We start from the raw sequence: 19,698 nt of genomic DNA on the forward strand, positions 1-19,698 counted from the left end.
GACCTTGTGACTCTAGCCTCCTTTGGGAATTAGCTTCTCTACCTCAGTCCTTGAATAGCACTTTGTGCTTGTCTTATGTCCTCATGTTCTATTTTATAGAATATTGATTTATGACCATAGCTTGTCCCTCCTATTAGAATAGGAGAACAGGAGCCAGGTATTATTATGCTGGCTATCCAGCAGAGTATCTTGAGCGTAATAGAAAACTTAACAAATACTTGTTGAGCTAAGCTGAAAAATTCTTGTTAAACATGCCGTTATGTTTGGAATTATGCTGTTTGCTATATGATAGAAATTCAGGGACCCAACCCATCTCTGCCTCTTTGGAGAAAGCTGAAAGTGGCTATTCAAGTCAGAAAATTCATTCATACCTTCAACTATTCAACAAATATTTATTAAGTGTTCATTATGTGCTGTGTCAAAACAGCCAGAAAGAAATAATACTGCAGACAATTAGTAAAGGTTTTCTGTTCAGTGGCAAACTGTCTTCTATTCAACACATCCAACAAATATGTTCAGCATTTACTATGTATACAACATCCTGCTGCTGTCACAATACGGTTAACACACCTACCTAGATCACCCTTCTACTCCCCGCTCTGGAATATCTCTTCCAAAAAAAAGAAACCAATGGGAACTCCAATTTCATAATCTATGTGGTACAAGATAAAATTTCATCTCACCACCATGTTATCATCACTCCCTCCCTAGAGGTATCATGACATGGGATCCACTAGTAACCAGGCCAATATTTATAGATTTTCTAACACCTGGTCCCGGTGCACAATACCCACACTATTTTCAGTGGAAGAAGGGAAGCTAGGAGGGAAAGATGAGGAGAGAGTATTTCAGGCATGGGGGACAACTAGCCAAAAGATATTAGCCTTTGATAGAAGAAAAGCAAGAAATCTATAGAAAAACAAGCAGATCAATGTAGCTAGGTTATAGAGTGCATGGAGGGAAGAAGAGTGTAAGAAGACTGGAAAGGCATGAAGGGGGCAGGTTTTGAAAGGCTCTACATGTCAGAGGACTTTATATTTGATCCTGAAGCTAAGAGGGAACCAATGGAATCCGTTGACTCGCCCAAGGCCAAAACAGTGAGTTAATAGTAGAGGTGTGATTCAAACCCAGGTGTTCTGAATTCTAGCTCACTGTTTTTCCCACTGGATGAATTTCATTCCAATGTTTGCCCTAATAGTTAAGGAATTCTTTCTTCTTAATAACTAGAGTTCACAATAGCCACCATAGAGTTCTGATAGCCAACATAGTACTCTGTTCACAGAGTACTTTATTCCATTATCTTATTTAAGTCTCACAACATCCTTCTGAAGTAATGTAAGTATTATTGCCCCCATTTTGTAGATGAGGAAACTGAGCATCAGAACAGTTAAGTAACTTGTCTAAGTCACATAGATGGTAGAACTGGGACTTGAATAGCATTCTAGTTTAATTTAATTCCCACTTAGCATGATATAATATGGAGCCAGAATAAATCATCTCATTGACTCTCTGTCCCATTTTGGAGATGAGGAAGCAGAGGTCTTCTAACTCCAAATCTCGGTCTTTTTCTTTCACACAGCATGATTTTTTGACAAATGAACAGCCAAACACCTTTCTTGGCACATCAAGTCAACTATGGTTCATGTCAACAAGAAGAATCTTTATTGATTAAAATGGTGTCTGTTTCCCCTACACTACCCCAGCTCTGGCTTTAAGCCCTTCTGTGACCCCCACTGCAGCCCTGGTTACTTCACATCACTTTCCCCATCCACAATCCTCATGATTAAGATTCTTGAAGATCCCTCCCCTCCTAACCAACTGTTTGCATTTTAGAACCTCTTAAAGCTGAGGTTGAACACAGAGGGAAAGTGTGCATTGTCTTTGATCTTTTGTGGGTTTAGAAAACATGAAAACTGTAAAATGGACTTGAAACCTGTTGACAAGTTACAACTTAGCCCTTCTTCCTCCAGTCTAGCAATTCCAATTTATTAAAAGCAAAGTTGAGGCTAGGTGGCTCAGTGAATAGAGCACCAGCCCTGAAGTCAGGAGGACCTGATTCAAATCCGACCTCAGACACTTAGCACTTACTAGTCTTGTGACCTTGAGCAAGACACTTAGCCCCAAGTGCCCTGCCCTCCCCCCTCCAAAAAGCACAAAAAAAAGAAGCAAAGGAAGATGAGAATTAAAAGGGGAGAAAAGGGGAGAAAGAGAGAGACAATGTATGTGTGAATTAGACATGCTATCTGAAGACAAAATAGAGAAAGCCCTCTGCTTCTTCCATATGTGCTCAAATATATGAAGACTGTGCTCATATCTCTCCCAAGTCAGGAGTTCTTCAGCTAAAGGGCTGGAGAGTTTGGGTTTCTAAGCATTTTGATAACTGCATGTCAATACAACTGATTTCCTTTGCTGTTGTTCAGTCACCATAGTTGTTTCTGACTCTTTGTGACCCCATCTGGGGTTTTCTTGACAAAAATACTGGAGTGGTTTGCCATTTCCTTCTCCAGCTCATTTTACAGATGAGGAAACAGAGGCAAACAGGAACACAGAGTAGTAAGTTGTCTGGAACCAGATTTGGACTCTGGAAGATGAGTCCTCTTGACTTTAGACTTAGAACTATGCCACCTAGCTGCCCCAGTTTCCTTTGTAGTCCTCTCAATTTTATTTTATGCATTAAAAATAATGATTTTGAGAAGGCGCATAGGTTTCAGCAGATCATGACCAAAGAGGTCCATAGTACCAAAAAAAAGTTAGGAACCACTGGAAAATCTAAGTCTCTTCTTCTCTAAGCTAAACACCCCCACTCCCACCCCACTGTGGCATGAATAGATTCAACACAGTCTTGCTCCAAGAAGTTCAATGAAAACAAAGTGCCACTTTATGAAGCTAATTCTGGGGACAAAGTGCTCCCCTGTCTCAAAGGCCAATGATATCCTGTCTGACTTCATCAGCACAAAATGGAGATATTTGCACCCACTGAAGTCTATGAGATATGAGCTGTGGCCACAGCTGGTTTATCCTGTTTGTTGAGCCCGTGGGGTATAAAGCAATATCCTACTACTCAGGTTGCACAATAAAGATTTAAAACATATCCCTGATGCTCAGAAAGCTAAGTATTTAACAGAAGAGTTAACTACTACAACGGGTATGTGAAGGATGTGAATATAAAATTCTCTAATATAATAAGAATTTTTTTAGGGTTTACTTGACAAAGATACTGAAGTGGTTTGCCATTTTTCCCCCTTCCGCTCATTCTACAGAAGTGGAAACTGAGGCAAACAGGGTTGGTTAAGTGATTTGCCCAGGGTCATGCAGCTAGTAAGGGTCTGAGGCCAGATTTGAACTCAGGAAGATGAGTCTTCCTGACTTCAGGTTAAGTACTGAGATTCTCTGTGCCACTTAGCTGTTGACAAATAGGAATAGCTAATATTTATATAACATTTTAAGTTTGGCAAAGCACTTTTACAAATATTTTTATCTCATTTTATCCTCATGCAGCCCTGGGAAGTAAGTGCTATTATTAACCACATTTTGTAGATGAGGAAACTCAAGCAGGCAGGCTCACACAGCTAGTAAATATCTGAGGCTGAATTTGAATTCAGGTCTTTCCTGATTCCAGGCCACACTCTATCCCTTGGGCCACCTGGTTGCCTCTTAGTTAAATTTGATCTAAAATTAATATGCTCACTCTACTAGAGGCACTTAAACATTCAATTAAAGGTAATTTTGTTTTTCTTCTTAGAAATTAGAAAGACTTTGGGAGTGATCATTTGTCCAGCTTGGAACTTTTATAAAAACTACCCTAGGGAAGGTCAAATGGAGGTCTTCTTTGTTTCTCAGTAAATGTCCCAGTAGCCAGATGGGGGATGAAACACCAATCCATTGGCCTATAGCTACACTAAAAGTTGAGCTCCATCTTTTCAAAAATAGAAGCCACACTAAGAACTTTAATGCTGAAAGTTTGGATAGGAAGTGTCTCTGGACTCTGGCTAATTTAATTCAAACATTTATGAAGCATCTGCCAATCTGAAAATGTTCTCTTGGTCTCTTTTTCCTCTCCTCCTCTCCACCTTCCTTCCAACAGCACCCCCTCCCCCAGTCCACCAATAAATGAGGGCAACCATGGAGGGAAAAGTTGCTTTGAAATGGCAGTCACGAGGGAGGAGAAACAGACAGTCCTTTTGCTTTTCCTTGACCCTGGCAGGGAGGAGAATTTACAGAACAATGCACTGATTGTATGAACCGGTGTCTCTGGCTGTGCTTAGAGTGACTTGCTCGAGCTCCTCCTCCCTCTCCAGGTATCTCACTGCCAGGGACCAGCAACAAAGGGCCAGAAGCCGAAACCATCAAATGAATGAGCAAAGACAGCAAAAAGGGAACTGTAAGTGTTTACTGGGCAGTACTGCGTGAGCAGAGGGGAGAAAGTCAAGACTGTGGGAAGGGAGATTATGTTGATAAATCTGGGAAGCTCTCCTGAAGTAATCTTGATTGGCATCTGAGAGAAATGAGGGGGAAAGTGCCAAAGAGGGAGAGGGGGGCTATTCTAAGCATGGAAACAGGGTGGATGAGATCTGATGGCTCAAACTAAATAAAGCATGCAAATAAAGCTGCAGGTCAAAATACATAATCCAAAAATCATCTCTGTTTGGAAAATGTATTAGAGGATTACTTTTTTTTTTTTGGTATCTAGTTTGCTTTATTGAATTTTAGAATCTAAAGCTGGGAAGGACTCTTTCTTCCCTCCCCACTTTATAGATGAGGAAAACAAGGATCAGAGATATGAAGGGTTGCCTAAGGTCACATAGCTAGTAAGTACCAGAGGTAAGACTCAAACCCAGATCTTCTGACTCACTATTTAGTACATATTATACTAAACCATGATCCCTTCTTATATATGAATTCAGAGGCTGATATTCCCAGGAGGGAACCTTGGAATCCCTATACCTATTCTAACTGAAGGTGAAGGAGTGGGCTGGAGAATGGGAGAAGTGGAGGCTAAGAAATTAAGCATTAGCTATGGAAATACCCCTCCTGTCAACCTTCTCCCTATAAAACAGAGACCTTTAATCTCTTTATGCCACAGACCCCTTTGGCAGTCCCGTGAAGCCTATGGACTCCTTTTTGGAATCTTGTTTTTAAATGTTTAAAATTTATACAATTTTGAAAGAAACCAATTATAACTGAAATACAGGTAGCAAGATAGTTATGAACCCATACTCTAGGGGGCTGAAAAACTCTAGCTTCCTCTACCTCCTGTTTCTGATGCTAGAGAATTGTTCTGTCAGAAGCTTCTCCTGAAAAAAAAAAGAAAGAAAGAAAAACCTCTTCTGCAACCACAAAAAGTAGATGTGAAGGACTTCTTGGGGATGGTTTACGGCATGGAAACATGCAACCTGACAGCGTTTGCAGACTGAACACTCAGATACTTAATCCAAAACCTGTGGTTAAGAGGTTTCAAACACTTGAAAGTCTAAACCAGATAAAAATGCAATTGGGAAATATTTAACAAAATAAATAAAAATAGAATAGAACATAAATATTGTTAACAAGTGGCTAGTAGGAATCCTTTTGACCCTGTCATGTAACCCTGTTTGCCTCAGTTTCCTCATCTGTAAAATGAACAGGAGAAGGAAATGGCAAAGCACTCCAGTGTCTTTACCAAGGAAACCCCAAATGGGGTCACAAAGAGTTAGATATGACAACAGCAGTGGTGCCATCTCTATTTCTGTTTCAGTCTTCTCTGAAATGCCATGAATAGATGACTCCAGAATGTCTCCATGAATTAAGCGATCTGCTTCAGGCTCCCCAGCCAATTCTTCCCCTATAAGACCAACACAAAAGGCAAGGGAAAGGGCTGAGATCTTTGGGATCTGCAATGGAACCCTTCTTTTCCTCTGGTAATGAAGACAAAGTTTAAATATTGGTTTTGAGAAGTTTGGGGGGAGTGGTCCACAATCTAACTAGGTAGATACCTCTGCCCCAAGACCCGGGCAGCTTTCTACTGCCACCTCCTCCCTTTAACCCAGGTCTGGCTTGTTTCTACTCTCACAAGATCTTGCTCTCAGCTGCTCTTGTGAAATATCTGATAAAGAAAAGCTAGATCTGTGCTATTCAATCTTTTTATCAAGGACTTAGATGAAGGCATAAAGACCATGCTTATCAAATTTGTAGAGGACATGAAACTACAGGAGATTGTTAACACATTCAGTGATAGAATCAGGATTCAGAAGTATGCTGACAGACAGAAACCATGGGCGGAACATAATAAGATTAAATGTAATAGAGAGGAATAGAAGATCTCACAGATGGTTTCAAATACAACATGGGGGAAACATGACTGTGATATGATCATTTATGTAGACAGATCCTGGGGAATTCCATGATCTGCACGCTCAAGATGGGTCATGAGTATGATGCTGTAGCCAAAAGTACCCAATCACTCTTAAGCTTCATTATCTGGAGTATTGAATCTAGTTCTGAACATATCTGAATATAGCTTAGGAAGAATGTTGACAGGCTGGACCCAGCACATGAGAGGAGCGGCTTCATACCAGAATGGTAAGGGACATTGGACTAAGATTCACGAGGGTTAAATATGAACCCCCGCTCTTCCGCTAAACAGTGTATGACTTTAGGCAAGATGCAAAGCATCCTTATAGCTCCATTTCCTCATCTCTCAGATTTTAAAAAAAATGGACTAGATGATCAGAAGTGGTGGTTGGATTGAGAGACTTGGAATTAGAAAGACCTGGGTTCATAATCGACCTTGGACAATTACTTACTATGTGACAGAAGCTTAACCTCTCAAAACTTCTGTTTCCTCATTTATAAAATGAGGTTGGGCTTGATTGTTCTAATGTTCTTCTAACTCTAAATATATGATCCTATAACCTTAGAGTTCCCATCCAGTTCTTATTATTTATGAAGCTGTGTCCAAAAGCAAGTAAGTTGGTGAAGTGACTCGGGATGACGAGAGGGTTCAAAGCCTTGCTATACAAAGATCTGTTGAAGAAACTGTGAGGGAGACATGAGAATCATTATTATTCCCATTCTTCAGAGTAGAGAACTGAGGCATAGAAAGCCCAAGTGGTAGATATCAGAACTAAAACCAAGGTCTCTTGATTTTTAGTCTGACATTCTCTTTACTACATTTCTACTATGTTGAAAGACCTAAAAGAAAAAAAAAAGACTCAAAATAATTATTTTTTTGTTTTGTTTTTTTATTTTTTAATAATGATTTTTAATGGGGGAGATTTCAGATTTTGTGAAAAGAAATTCTATAGTTCAAGGAACACCCTTTCAGGGTCCTCCAAATTATAGCTTGTAAGCCATCACTAATTCAAAAGGTTGACTCTTGGGTTTACATTTGTCTTTTGGAGGAGATAGCAGGGAGATAGATGGGGAAGAAATATCCAGACTTGGGATTTTTGGTCAATGTAAGGAACTTACATTGGAAACTCTCTCCATTCATATAGATCAATTGTCCACAACTTAAAATCTCCTGGAATACTAGGAGATTTTGACCAGCCCGAGGTCTCACAGCAAGTGTTTTTCAGAGTTAAGACTTGAACCAGCATCTTCCTGACCCCCAAGGCTGGCCCTGTATCCACTGTTTCCACATTTCCACTTTTAAAAGGAAAATGCATCTTAGAATGGGAGTCAGAAGACTTGGTTTATAGTCCCGACTGTGCCATTAGCTGGCTGGGTGACTATGGGGCGAGCCGTAGAATCCAAAACTCATGGAGTGTCAAAGCTAAAAGTGCCCTTAGAGACTCCTAGTCCAGACTCTTCATTTTATAGCTGAAGTCACTGAATCTCTCTGAGCAGCCTTTTTTTTTTACTTTAAAAAACAGTGATAATAACTGCCTCTTTTACCTCAGAGAGTTGTAAAAATTCAGTGAAACATTGTGCAATATACTATTGTGCAGACCCTCAGGTATGATGCAAATATAAGGCCAGGCTCTATCATAATTCTCACAGCCATCATCATTTTCTTCATCATTTTTATTTTGCCATCATTATCCATAACCAAAGAAGAAGTGATAGTTGAAAATTCTAACAAGGGAGATACTTAGACAAAACTCGTGTCGGAAGATTGTAGAAAGAGAAATAGTCTCCTCTTACCCCCCAATTCCTTTACTCCTTCTGGTGGAGGACTGGATCTCAATGGCATGGGATTGAGTAATTGCAACTTAAAGTGGGGAATGGGGGTGAATGGCATGAGCCACTAGGAAGTAAAGGCTTCTCAGCTGGTCGGATGGGTGTCACTCTGTCTTCTTTTGCAGGTCAGCCTTGCTATATAGCTGTGCAATGCTCTGAAGTCCCATTGTAAGCCATGGAGAGCTCTGTGCTCAGCCCCACATCCTGGGAAAAGCGACGGGCATGGCTGCAGAAGACCCACAACTGGCAGACGCAGATCCTAGAGGAGGAGGCAGCAGCTGCCTTACAAGATGTTCCAGACCCTGAGCCCCCCAATCTGGATGATGTCTTCTTGGAAGGTAAGGAGAAGTTAGGCATCCAGAAAGACTTGAGGCCATCAGAATGGGCTCCTCTGGGGAAATAATGCTAAGTGTTAAGAAAAGTTGAGGCATTGGACAGAAGGCGAGGATACTTTGCCCATAGAAGATGGTGAAAAGAAGTGTTTGATGAATGAATGAATGAATGAATGAATGAATGAATGAATGAATGAATGAATGAATGGGAACAGATCGGAAGGAGAATCAGGGAATCAGTTTTAAAGACTCCGACAATGGGGAGGCATTAGTAGGATACCAAAATATAAGAGCTTAGTCCCTAGAACTAGTGTCCTGAAACTGATCTGATTTATTGTAATATGCTGGGGAATGAACATTGTACTGGAAGTCAGGGAGCTTGGGGTTCTTGCTTTGTCTCAACGACAGAATTTATGTGTGACCTCGGGACTATTTCTTTGGGGATAAACACTGCCCCACTTCTTAAGGTAGTAACCTAGCTTACACTGCAGAGGTCATCCAACCTAAGCAAGAGAGGTCATACTTTTGTTATACTCAATCATGGGAAGGAAAGACAAGTCTAAGTAGTAAAAGTGTCACTGAGACTGAATTGAGCAGCTATTGGTAATGAGTAAAGTAGGAAGGGGAGAAAGGAAAAAGGTGACACTGGTTCAAGTTTCTTTTGATTCTCTTGCTGACTTTATTTCTGACTTCTTTAGAGAGCCCCACGAATAAGATTGAAGACTGGCTTCAGGATTGTGGGTAAGTAAAGAACCATGACCCGTTGGAGGCAAGCCAAAGTGGAAAAAAGATGAGTTATCTGACTCCTAGCCTAAATTTTCACTCTCTGGATTTGGGAAGAGACTATAGGAAAGTGCTTAAAATTTTGAGAGTCTATCCTACTTTTAATGCTAAAGTTTATGGTAAGGACTAATGGAAGGAATATGGGCCTAGAGCTTTACAGGCTAAGATGTAAGTAAGGATTTGAATTTAGGAATTTGGATACAGTTTGGGAGTAGGGATTAGAGTTGGGACTATGAACTGAAGCTAAGAACTGTGACTGAGTGGCCCTTATTTGGAATTCACAGATTTTAAAAAATTTATTCTGGAACCTTACGGGCTGAAATAAAGAAACTGGAGAAATCTGGGTACTTTTTCCTGAAGGATAATTCAACTAAGAATGGAACAAGAATACTGAGTGAGAGACTAAGAATTAGATGTCAGAGAAGACTCTTTCTTAGAAATAGTAGTGGTGGGAAAGCTAGGAGTAGAATTAGGGTGAGGTGTTCAAGCTAAATTTTTGAAATCTTGGACATAATAGTAGACATAGAAATAAATATTGACATAGACATACCGTGTTTCCCCGATAATAAGACCTATCCCGAAAATAAGCCCTCCCCTTACTGTGTAAGATTCCTCTAAAATAAGCCCTCCCCCGAAAATAAGCCCTATTGAGATTGCTACTGTAGTGCTATATTACGGTACCCTCTGTATGCACCGTCCCCCCCACCCCCCCGGGGTGAAATGCACGCCGCGCTCCGAGCTGCATCCAATCAGAGCTGTAGCAGTGAGCGCGTCATCCTGTTCTTCCCCAGTGATTTGCTTATTGAATAAAGGTACATTTTTTTGTTCACATTTACCTGTTTATTAAAATTGCTGTCAATGTTCATTAAAATAAGCTCTCCCCTGAAAATAAGCCCTCTGGTGTTTTTCTGTCCAAAAAAAATAATAAGACAGTGTCTTATTATCAGGGAAACATGGTGGATGTGACCATGGATATAGATGTAGACAAACAGATGAAATGTTAGACTTAGACACTGATATGGGCATAGGCATAGAGCTGGAAGATCTTTTTAGTATCTCCTTCTTCCATGGCACAATAAGAAGAAAATTGGATTTGGAAGCAGATAAGCTGGTTTTTGCTCTACCTTGAGCATTCTTGCCTCTCTGAGTTTTTGTTTCCTCTTCTGTATAATGAGTAGGTTGACCTAGATAATCAGCTGTATAAGCTCACTTCCAACTCTAAATCTCATGACCTTAGATAATCATAGATTAGATTGTGTTTCATGTTTTTCTTTGTTATGAGGAAAGTTTCTGTGGTGGGCAGGATATATCAAGAAATGACTGTGATAGAAAAGACAAAAAAAATCAATAAAATGTACAAATGAAAATTTTTAAAAAGAGAGGCTCTGTTTTATTGAGGTCAGAGTGATGTCCTGGATGATGTAATTAAACTTCATTTAAGAGCAAAAAGTATACATATTCTGAACCACTTTTTTTAAACTCACCCCAGGAAACAAGAAGGTAGGTGGCACTGTGAATAGAGTGCAAGGCCCAGAGTCAGGAAAACCTAAGATCAAATCCAGATTGAGACAGTTACTAACTGTATGATCCTGGACAAGTCACTTAGCCTGTTTGTCTCAATTTCCAAATCTGTAAAATGATCTGGAGAAGGAAATGGCAAATCACTCTAGTATGTTTGCCAAGAAAACCCCAAATGGAGTCATGAAGAGTTGGACGTGACTGAAATGATTAAACAGTAACAATAACAAACCGGGAAACATTCTCATGTCTGTGATTAGACTTAATCCAAATATTCTGCTTGCTGGTTTATGAGAGTCAGTGAGACAGGAGACTTGAAGTCAAATCCCAGTTCTGACAATTACTAGCAATGTGACTGTGAGCAAGTTATTTCACTTGTGTGCACCACATTTCCCACATTTGTAAAATGAGACTGATGATACTTTCATTGCATACTCAGAGGATTTTTGTGATTTAGAATTAGAAGGCAATATCTGTAATGAGCAAAGTACTTTGTAAGTCGTAAAGCCCTATGAAAATGTCAATTGTATATAAAATACAAGTACAAATGAAATAATATATTGGTTAGAACAAATTAGATGGGAAGCTGTGGCATGGTTAATTTAAAACAATGGATAATCCAAAGATTATTTCTGGATTGATTTTAGAATAGAACTTACAGGGACAGCTACAAGGCACAGTGAATAGAGTACAGGACCTTGAGTCAGGAGGACCTGAGTTCAAATCCAACTTCAGAAACTTATTAGCTGTGTGACCCTGGGCAAGTCAATTAACCTCAATTGCCTCCACCAAAAAAAAGAAGAAGAATAGATGCTATGGTATTCTTACAGTATAATCTATTATTTGACTGGGACTGACGTTGAAATCTAATGACATTCTTTGAGCACATGCAGTAGTGAAATTGTTGGAAATAGGAGATCATAGGATTATATCAGGATTGCTTTGAAGAAATAAGAATCACACTATCTCTCCCCCACTCCCTTAGATTTAAAATTATTACCAAAATAAAATGGGTAATCAACAATGCAGATACTAGAGAGCTGACTCTGTTAGTGTCAATACTTTCTCTCCATGCTCCTTTGTCTTTTCAATTGAACCCAACAAATTCTCATGTCAACACAAGAATACTGAAGTCCTACTGGATTTGGAGCCAGAAGGCCTGTGTTGGAACGATGACTGTTACTTCATAGAATCATAATCTCAGAATTAAAGGGGGCCTCTGAGGCCATCCATTCTAACCCATACCTGACTGACAATCCCCTCCACAACAAAATCAACAGCAGCACAAAAAGCTTATCCAGCTTCTGCTTGAAGATTTCTAGTGAGAGAGACCCAACCATGTCCTGGTGTAGTCCATTCTACTTTTAGGTAGCTCACATGAGAAACTTCCTCCTATATCTATCTGTTCCTTTGCATCTCCCATCCATTTCTCTTAGTGTTGCCCTTTGACTCTGAGCAGAACAAGTCTGATTCCAAATGACACACCTTCAAATGTCTGAAGATAGCTTTGAAGGCAGCTGCAGTCCTCATTGCTCTCCTGTGGAAATATGGCACAAGAATTGAACTGACCAGGGCAGAGTATGGTAGGAGTACTGCCTCCCTCGTTCTGAATACTTTGCTACTCAATGTAGCCAAAGGTCAGATTACGTTAGGATTGGGGGTTTGGGAGTTTGGGGGAGATTTTTTTTGCCTGCCACATCTTCTTAGAGCTGACTCATTTTGAGATTTTAGTATCCTAAAAGCTTCAGTTATCTTTTAGATGAATTATTATCTATTCAAACCTCCCCCATATTCTGTTTGTATAATTGATTATTTTTATTTATTATATTACATTTAATCTCCTTAGATTCAACTCAAAATTCTAGCCTGTGTTTTCTCACACCAACTCTGTAATTTGATGTGATAGCTGTCTGTTCTAATAGTCATCATTGGCAACTTTTATAAGCATGCCACCTAGGCCTTCATCTATAGTGTTGGTAAAAAATCTTATATGGTAAAATAACGAAGGACAAATCCCCAGACTACTCTCAGAGAGAGCTTCCTCCATCATGATTTCCATTCATTGCTAACCGTTCTTTGGAGTCAGTCATTTTTTTTATTCATTTAAAAAAATTTTTGAGCTCCTAATTCTCTCCCTTCCTCCAGCCCCTTCCCCACCTCTCAAGACAGCAAGCAATCTGATACCCATTATACCTGTGAAGTCATGCACAACACATTTCAAAATTAATTACCAGGCAAAAAAAAAGCAAGAAAAATGAAGAAGGGGGGAGAATACTTCAGTCTACACTCAGAGTTCACCTTTTTGAGGGTGAATGACATTTTGCATTGAGTCCTTTGGAATTGTTGTGTATTATTACAATATTGCTGTTATTGTATACACTGTTCTCCTGGTTCTGCTCACTTTACTTTGCATCAGTTCATATAAGTCTTCCCAAGTTTTGAAGCCATCCCCTTCATTATTTCTTACAAAACAATAGTATACCATCACAATCATATACCTCAATTTGTTTAGTCAATTCCCCATTGATGGGCATCCCTTCAATTTCCATTTCTTTGCCACCATAAAATAAATGCTATAAATATTTTTGTACATATGAGTCCTTTTCTTTTTTCTTCGATCTCTTTGGGATATAGACCTAGTAGTAGTATTGATGAGTCAAAGGATATGCAAAGTTTGAGTCACTGGGCATAGTTCCAAATTATTCTCCAGAATGGTTAGAACAATTTACAATTCCACTAATAGTGTATTAGTGTACCTACTTTCCCGCATTCCCTTCGACATTTGTTATTGTCCATTTCTGTCATGTTAGCCAAGCTGATAAATGTGAGGTGGTACCTCAGGGTTGTTTTAATTTTCATTCCTCCGTTAGTGAATTTAAATACTTTTTTTGGTATGACTATTGCCAGCTTTTCTTCCTTCTTCTGAAAACTGCTTATTCATATCTTTTGATCATTTATCAAGTGGAGAACATATCTCATTTTTGCAAATTTGGCTCCCTTCCCTATATATTTGAGAAATGAGACCTTTATCAGAGATATTTACTGTAAATGTTTTCTTTTCCCCAGTTTCCTGCTGTCTAATTTTGGACATATTGGTTTTGTTAATGTAAAAGTTTTTTGAATTTCATGTCATCAAAATTATCCATTTTACTTCCTGTGATCCTCTCTATTTCTTATTTGATCATAAACTCTTCTCTTATCTACAGATCTGACAATTTTTTCCATGTAGAGTCAATCATTGAACTAGGTTTGAAACCACCTAATTATATGATCATCTAACCCATAACTCACCATCTTGTCCTCAAGGAAGCATGAGATGTTGCCAAATGCTTTGTCTAAATCTAGTTAATCTATATCTCTAGCTTCCCCTTAATCTTCTAGTCTAGAAAACCGGTTGCAAATGGAAGTGAATTCTGTTTATGTGTGACCATGAAACCATGCATTGAGTTCACTACCTCTAAATTAGAACTGCCTCACAACCATACCTTCAATGTTACTTTCTGAATTTTTGCCAGTGATCAGTCAAGATTCTACTCCCATTCCTTAGTACCCATGTGACTTTAGACAAGTCACTTAAACTCTGTGAATCTCAGTTTCCTCATCTGTAAAATGAAAGGAATAGACAAGATGATGTCTACAATCCTTCCGATTCAAAATCCTATGATCCTGTGTACTGTATATTCAGACATTTACTAGATGTTATGGGGGATCTAAAGAAGCATCATTCAACAAAGCCAATTCAACAAATGCTCATTCAGTACCTACTGTGAACAAAGTATGTAAAACAACAAATATGGGCATATATTAGCACAAAATATATAAGTGAGATTCCTTTCATAGGGGAAATTATCTTTTAACTAAAAAAAACTAACACATGTAGTAAACAATATAAAATTATAAGTAACACAGGATAGGAACCATACTACTTTGCACAACAACCAGCAATAATATCCTACATAAAGAATCACAGTCTGGCTATAAGACAGAGATAATGTTGTACATTCATATTGTTCCATGAAGAAGAGAGAAAATGGAAATAGGGAAACCAGCTAATATATTATAGTATATTATAAAAGTGTATATATATGTAGTAGTCAACTCAGTGGGAATATGAAGTATATACTCCTGGACCTTCCTTGCACAGTGCAGGAAGCTTGACAGTCAATCAAGAAGCATTTATTAAGTTCTCTAAGTGTCAAAAAGTATGCTAAGTGCCAGAAAGGCAAAAATAGGCCATGTCCTCAAAAAGCTTACATACTAATAGGGAAGAATATACCAGATGTAAACAGAGTAGATAGAAAGTAATCTTGCAGAATATGGGATAGGAACTGATTCTTGAGGGAAGCCAACAAAACAAAGAGGTGAAAGTGAGAAAGGAGAGCATTACAGAAATGGGTGATGGCCAGTGTAAAGTCATGGAGGTGGGAAATTGAGTGTCATGTGTTAGGAACACCAAGAAGGCCAGTGAAGCTGGATCCCAGAGTTTATGGGATATATATATTTATGGACTATAATTAAACAAAAACAAAAACTTGTAAAGGTAGGAAGGACCCAGGGAGTAGTAGGGAGTCCTTGGGTTTTTTGTTTGTTTGTTTGTTTTTAGTAGGGGTAGGGTATGATAAGGTCGAACTGACACTTTAAGCAAATCATTTTGGCAGATAAATGGTGGGTGGGTTGGAAAGACTTAAGGAATGTAGAAGACTATTACAAAAGTCCAGGCAAGAGAGGTGATGAAGGTCTGAACCAGAGAGGTAGCTATGTAAGTAAAGGAAAGGGGACGTATAATGAGAGATGTTGTAAAAGTTGAAATGAAAAGATATAGCAACAGATTAGATGGGTGGGGCAAGGGAGAAGTCAGAGATAATTCTGAGGCTGCAAACCTGAGTAATTGAGAAGATGGTGGTATTATGGACAGCAATGGGGAAGCTGGGGAGAAAGGAGAGCTTGCTGGGAAAGATGAGTTGTATTTTGGACGTTTTGCTTTTGAGATGCCTGTTGGATGACCTTGGAGACGACCAGAAGATAGTTGGTGATGTGGACACTCAGGAGAGAGACTAGAGCTAGATACATAGGGCTGGGAATCATCATATAGAGATGTTAATTAACCTGGAAGAAACATGAGCAACCTTCTAGTTTCCAGGAAAATTCTATGCTCTTTATGGTAAAGCGACACAAACCTCAGTTTTCTGTATTTCAGATCCTCTGAGGAAGGGTTTCCTGAAGATCCTGGTCTGTCCTTCCATGGTGGTGAGTGCTGAATCTGTTCCCTCCCTTGTTCTTTTTCCTGGACTGTGGATTGCTTCTATTTTTTTTTTAACTATAAATTTTCTTGCAAATATATGCCATTGATTCCTGGAAACTCAGGTAAGGAATACTGATAGTTCACAGCATTGATCAGCTGGCTCTTCTCCACATACAGACAGCTCATTTTCTAAATGACAGCATAGTGTATTCTTGTCCACATTACTATTCAGTCAATAAATATTTATTAAGGGACTACTATGTGCCAGGCACTGTGCTAAGCATTGAAGACACAAAGAAAAACAAACAATAATCCCTGGTCTCAAGGAGTTCATAGTATATGTGATTGTGTGACTGATTGTATGGGGGGTAGGGGAGGGAGTAGGGGAAAGGAAATTTTAGTTAAATGGGACTCTGTGTGCAGTTGTGTAGATTTAAACATGAATGTGTATAGATCTGTGTTCCATTTGTGCGTACTTACTCATGGGTTTGGGTGTGTGTACATGTGGTTGTACGTATGTATGCCCCCTTCAGCTTTCCTGTGTCTTGGGAAAGCAAGTCTCTTGTGACTGAGATTCTCTTGGTTTCTTGGTTATGTCCAAGGATATCCCAGCTGTGAAGCCAGCTTTGATGATGACCTGACCTTGGGAGCTGAGGGTAAGAGCTAAAGGACCCAGGGTGGAGTGTGAGGGGATTATCAAGAGCAGGGGCTTACATATGGGTTCTGGAGAGAGGTTGGGGCTTCTCTATACTTTAGATTAATGGAGGCTACTACCAATTGTGAAATTTGAAGGACGCAGAAAAGCCTCCAATACAAACACACACACACACACACACACATACCTTTCTGAAATTCTGCTATTAGAGATGCATCAGAAAGGGACACTATCCCTGAGAAGATGAGAGGTTGATCAGTTTCCTATTTCAGCATTTTCCCTTGGGCTTGCTCTGATCATCATGATAACCCAAGACCAAGAATGTACCTAAGCCGAGTATTGTCAGCAGTCCAGACTCTAGACACTGTCTCTAGACAGGCCCAAGCTCAAGCATCTCAAAGCAGGCCTTGTCCCATAACAATGGGACATCCAATTTCAGTCCTGGAGGCAGCCTGATGCTATGAAGAAAACAGTGGATTAGAGTCAATGGGCAAGAGTTCAAGTCCAAGCTACATTGGACGTGACCTGCCTCTAGTTTCTATTAGCCATATAACTGAAAGCAAATCACTAGTCTTTCTGAGCCTCAGTTTCCTCATCTGTGAAGTGTGGATAATAGTACTTGCACTACTTGGTAAAATATTAAATAAATATGAGCCATAAACATTATTCTCATCATACTTGCTTATGGACTCATAGCCACGCTTGAACTCAGCTCATCTACTTCCAAGGGCTCTGGTGACACCAGATGGGAAAATAACTGGCCCTAAGGTCAGAGAACCTGGATTTCAAGTTCTTCTCTTCCATTCTCACACACCTTATTTCATCTCTAGAAGCTGGAATTTGGTCCAGCTGACCTCTTGGGTCTTTTCAACTCCAACATCATCAGACTCTATACTTCCTGCCCCTAAAGAGGTGTACGTACATCAGTCAAGAAATCCTTTCCCTCATAGGCATTCTGGGAAAGTCCTAGAACAAGGACAAATCCATGGACGTAGACAGGAACACAGACAAATGTTCTCATTAGACTGATACAGGGATGGAGTAGGGACTCCCAGGAACAAGCAGCAGGAACATGAAAGGTGGGCCGGATAGAGGAGGAGGAGGAACAAAGGAGGAAGGGCTAACCAGTCAGATTGGGACAAGATGGAAAACTCTGACCACGCTTTTCACTGCTTCTTTGTTTTCCTTTCCTTTCTTCTCCATCCCTCAGCAATTCTGTTAGCATCCAATGGCAAACTCCTTTCCAGGTGAGTGATGAAGGCTGTTCCAGGAAAATCAGGTGCACTGCCTGGCAAACCAGAAAGGTGGGCTCAGGATACTCCGTCTCACTGGGAGAACACCTCAAATATATATTCTTCATGTAGCCTGTTGACATGGGCCTCTACCATCCCACCCCCAAAATACTGCCCTTCCAAATACCTTCCTCACCTCTCTCCATGGAACTCATAAATACCAAGTGAGGCCCCATGGCCCATCTGACCATTAGCAACTCATGGTAATGGGGTTCGCCCATAGTCTGCGAATGAGGGTATCCAGTAGAAGAAATGGGTTTGCTTAGAAGGGAATGAGAATACTTGATAGAGGATAAAAGTGACCCCTATAGACAGAGCTAGCCAGATGGAGAGGAGAGGCAGAGGGAATTGAGGTGATGCCCAGATATGGAGTTGGGGAGCCAAATGGGCAATGAGAATCCACAGAAAGGGATCTGGGTGGCAATTAGATTGAGACTCCTACCACCACCACCACCATCATCCATTTTTCTGAGAATATCCTGGGGAGCAGTTATCAGAGATGGTACTTCTTGGGAGACAGGTTGACAACAATAGCTCTAATCCTTACAGGAGTTTCCTGGAGACAACTAGGCCAGGGCATCTACTCAACCTTGGCTGCAGTATGGCATCTAGCAACATGACCAGTGGAACCAATAAGACCAGTTCAAGGTAGGAAATGCATGGCAGACAGGGGAGTGGGAGCAAAACCTTCAGGCCACTTTAAGTCTCCCTTCGTCTTTCTTCCATCTCCTTTTAGAGTCTGTTTCCTGAGGCTCAAAGAATCATCCATCAACTGACAAATAGGAATTAACATTGGATGAATGATCAGAATTCATTTCCTGCCCTGTACCATGTGTCTAGAGAAGATACTGTCCAACTTTTTTAATCCAATTTGAAAAATAGATGCCCCTTGAGTGTTAGTCTTGAGAAGGTGGCTCTAAGATTTCAACCCTGCAGGAGGACTTCCTTGTGGATATCTGAGAATTGACTAGTTAATAAATAGCCTTAAAAGTACCAGTAAAAACTAAGCAAGTCAAAATAATTATTTATAGAAGCACTTGTGATTTTTAAGGAACATTCACACCTTACCATTTATGTGACCCCAACCCAATCACTTAACATTGCTGGGCCTCAGTTTCCTTATCTTAAAAATGGGGGTATTGATACCTGAAGGGCTCAGATACAAATTCACATCCTGAGAATAAGGGATTATTTTGCAGATAGAATTGTTGAACAGCTGAACTCCTAATTCCTACCCCCAAGCAATTTAGTGGCAAGGGCAGGCTGAGAAAGATCATGGGCTTAGATTTCTAAGTCATATAAGATTTAGAAAATACTTTCTTCACAACAATCTTGTCAAGTAGGTAAGGAAACTGAAACTGAGAGGTGAGATGATTTGCCCAGGTAGGAAGTATAGGAACTGAGGTGCAAAGGGGATCAGGGTAACATTTCTGATTTTGAGTCCAGGGATCTTTTTTTCCTTCCTTTCTTCCTTCCTTCTTTCCTTTCTTCCTTCCTTCCTCTTTCTTTCTCCTTTTTTTCTTTCTTTCTTTCTTTCTCTCTCTTTCTTTTCTTCCTTCCTTTCTTCCTTCTTTCCTCCCTCCTTTCCTTCCTTCCTTCCTTCCTCCCTCCCTCCCTCCCTCCCTCCTTCCCTCCCTTCTTTCCTCCCTTCCTTCCTTTCTTCCTTCCTTTTCTTTCTTTCTTTCTTTCTTTCTTTCTTTCTTTCTTTCTTTCTTT

General features: G+C 39.9%; 1 protein-coding gene across 4 annotated transcripts in view; it reads left to right on the forward strand.

Annotated features, from left to right (window-relative positions):
* The first annotated feature begins 4,169 nt into the window (after window positions 1-4,169).
* TESPA1 (thymocyte expressed, positive selection associated 1) overlaps window positions 4,170-19,698 on the forward strand; it is a 29,906-nt gene continuing 14,377 nt past the window's right edge. The window contains exons 1-8 of one of the 4 annotated variants that reach the window (XM_069096811.1): window positions 4,170-4,381; window positions 5,735-5,897; window positions 8,286-8,498; window positions 9,191-9,233; window positions 15,991-16,040; window positions 16,638-16,691; window positions 17,901-17,937; window positions 18,532-18,630. In XM_069096811.1, coding sequence (XP_068952912.1) covers window positions 8,336-8,498; window positions 9,191-9,233; window positions 15,991-16,040; window positions 16,638-16,691; window positions 17,901-17,937; window positions 18,532-18,630 — 446 coding nt within the window. In that variant the 5' untranslated portion in view covers window positions 4,170-4,381; window positions 5,735-5,897; window positions 8,286-8,335. The other 3 variants (XM_069096813.1, XM_069096810.1, XM_069096812.1) reach the window with 3 other exon arrangements.

The sequence above is a fragment of the Petaurus breviceps genome, unplaced genomic scaffold (genome assembly GCF_028583685.1).
Source record: "Petaurus breviceps papuanus isolate PSGF00001 unplaced genomic scaffold, PetGlider_PUasm1.0 313, whole genome shotgun sequence".
NCBI lineage: Eukaryota > Metazoa > Chordata > Mammalia > Diprotodontia > Petauridae > Petaurus > Petaurus breviceps.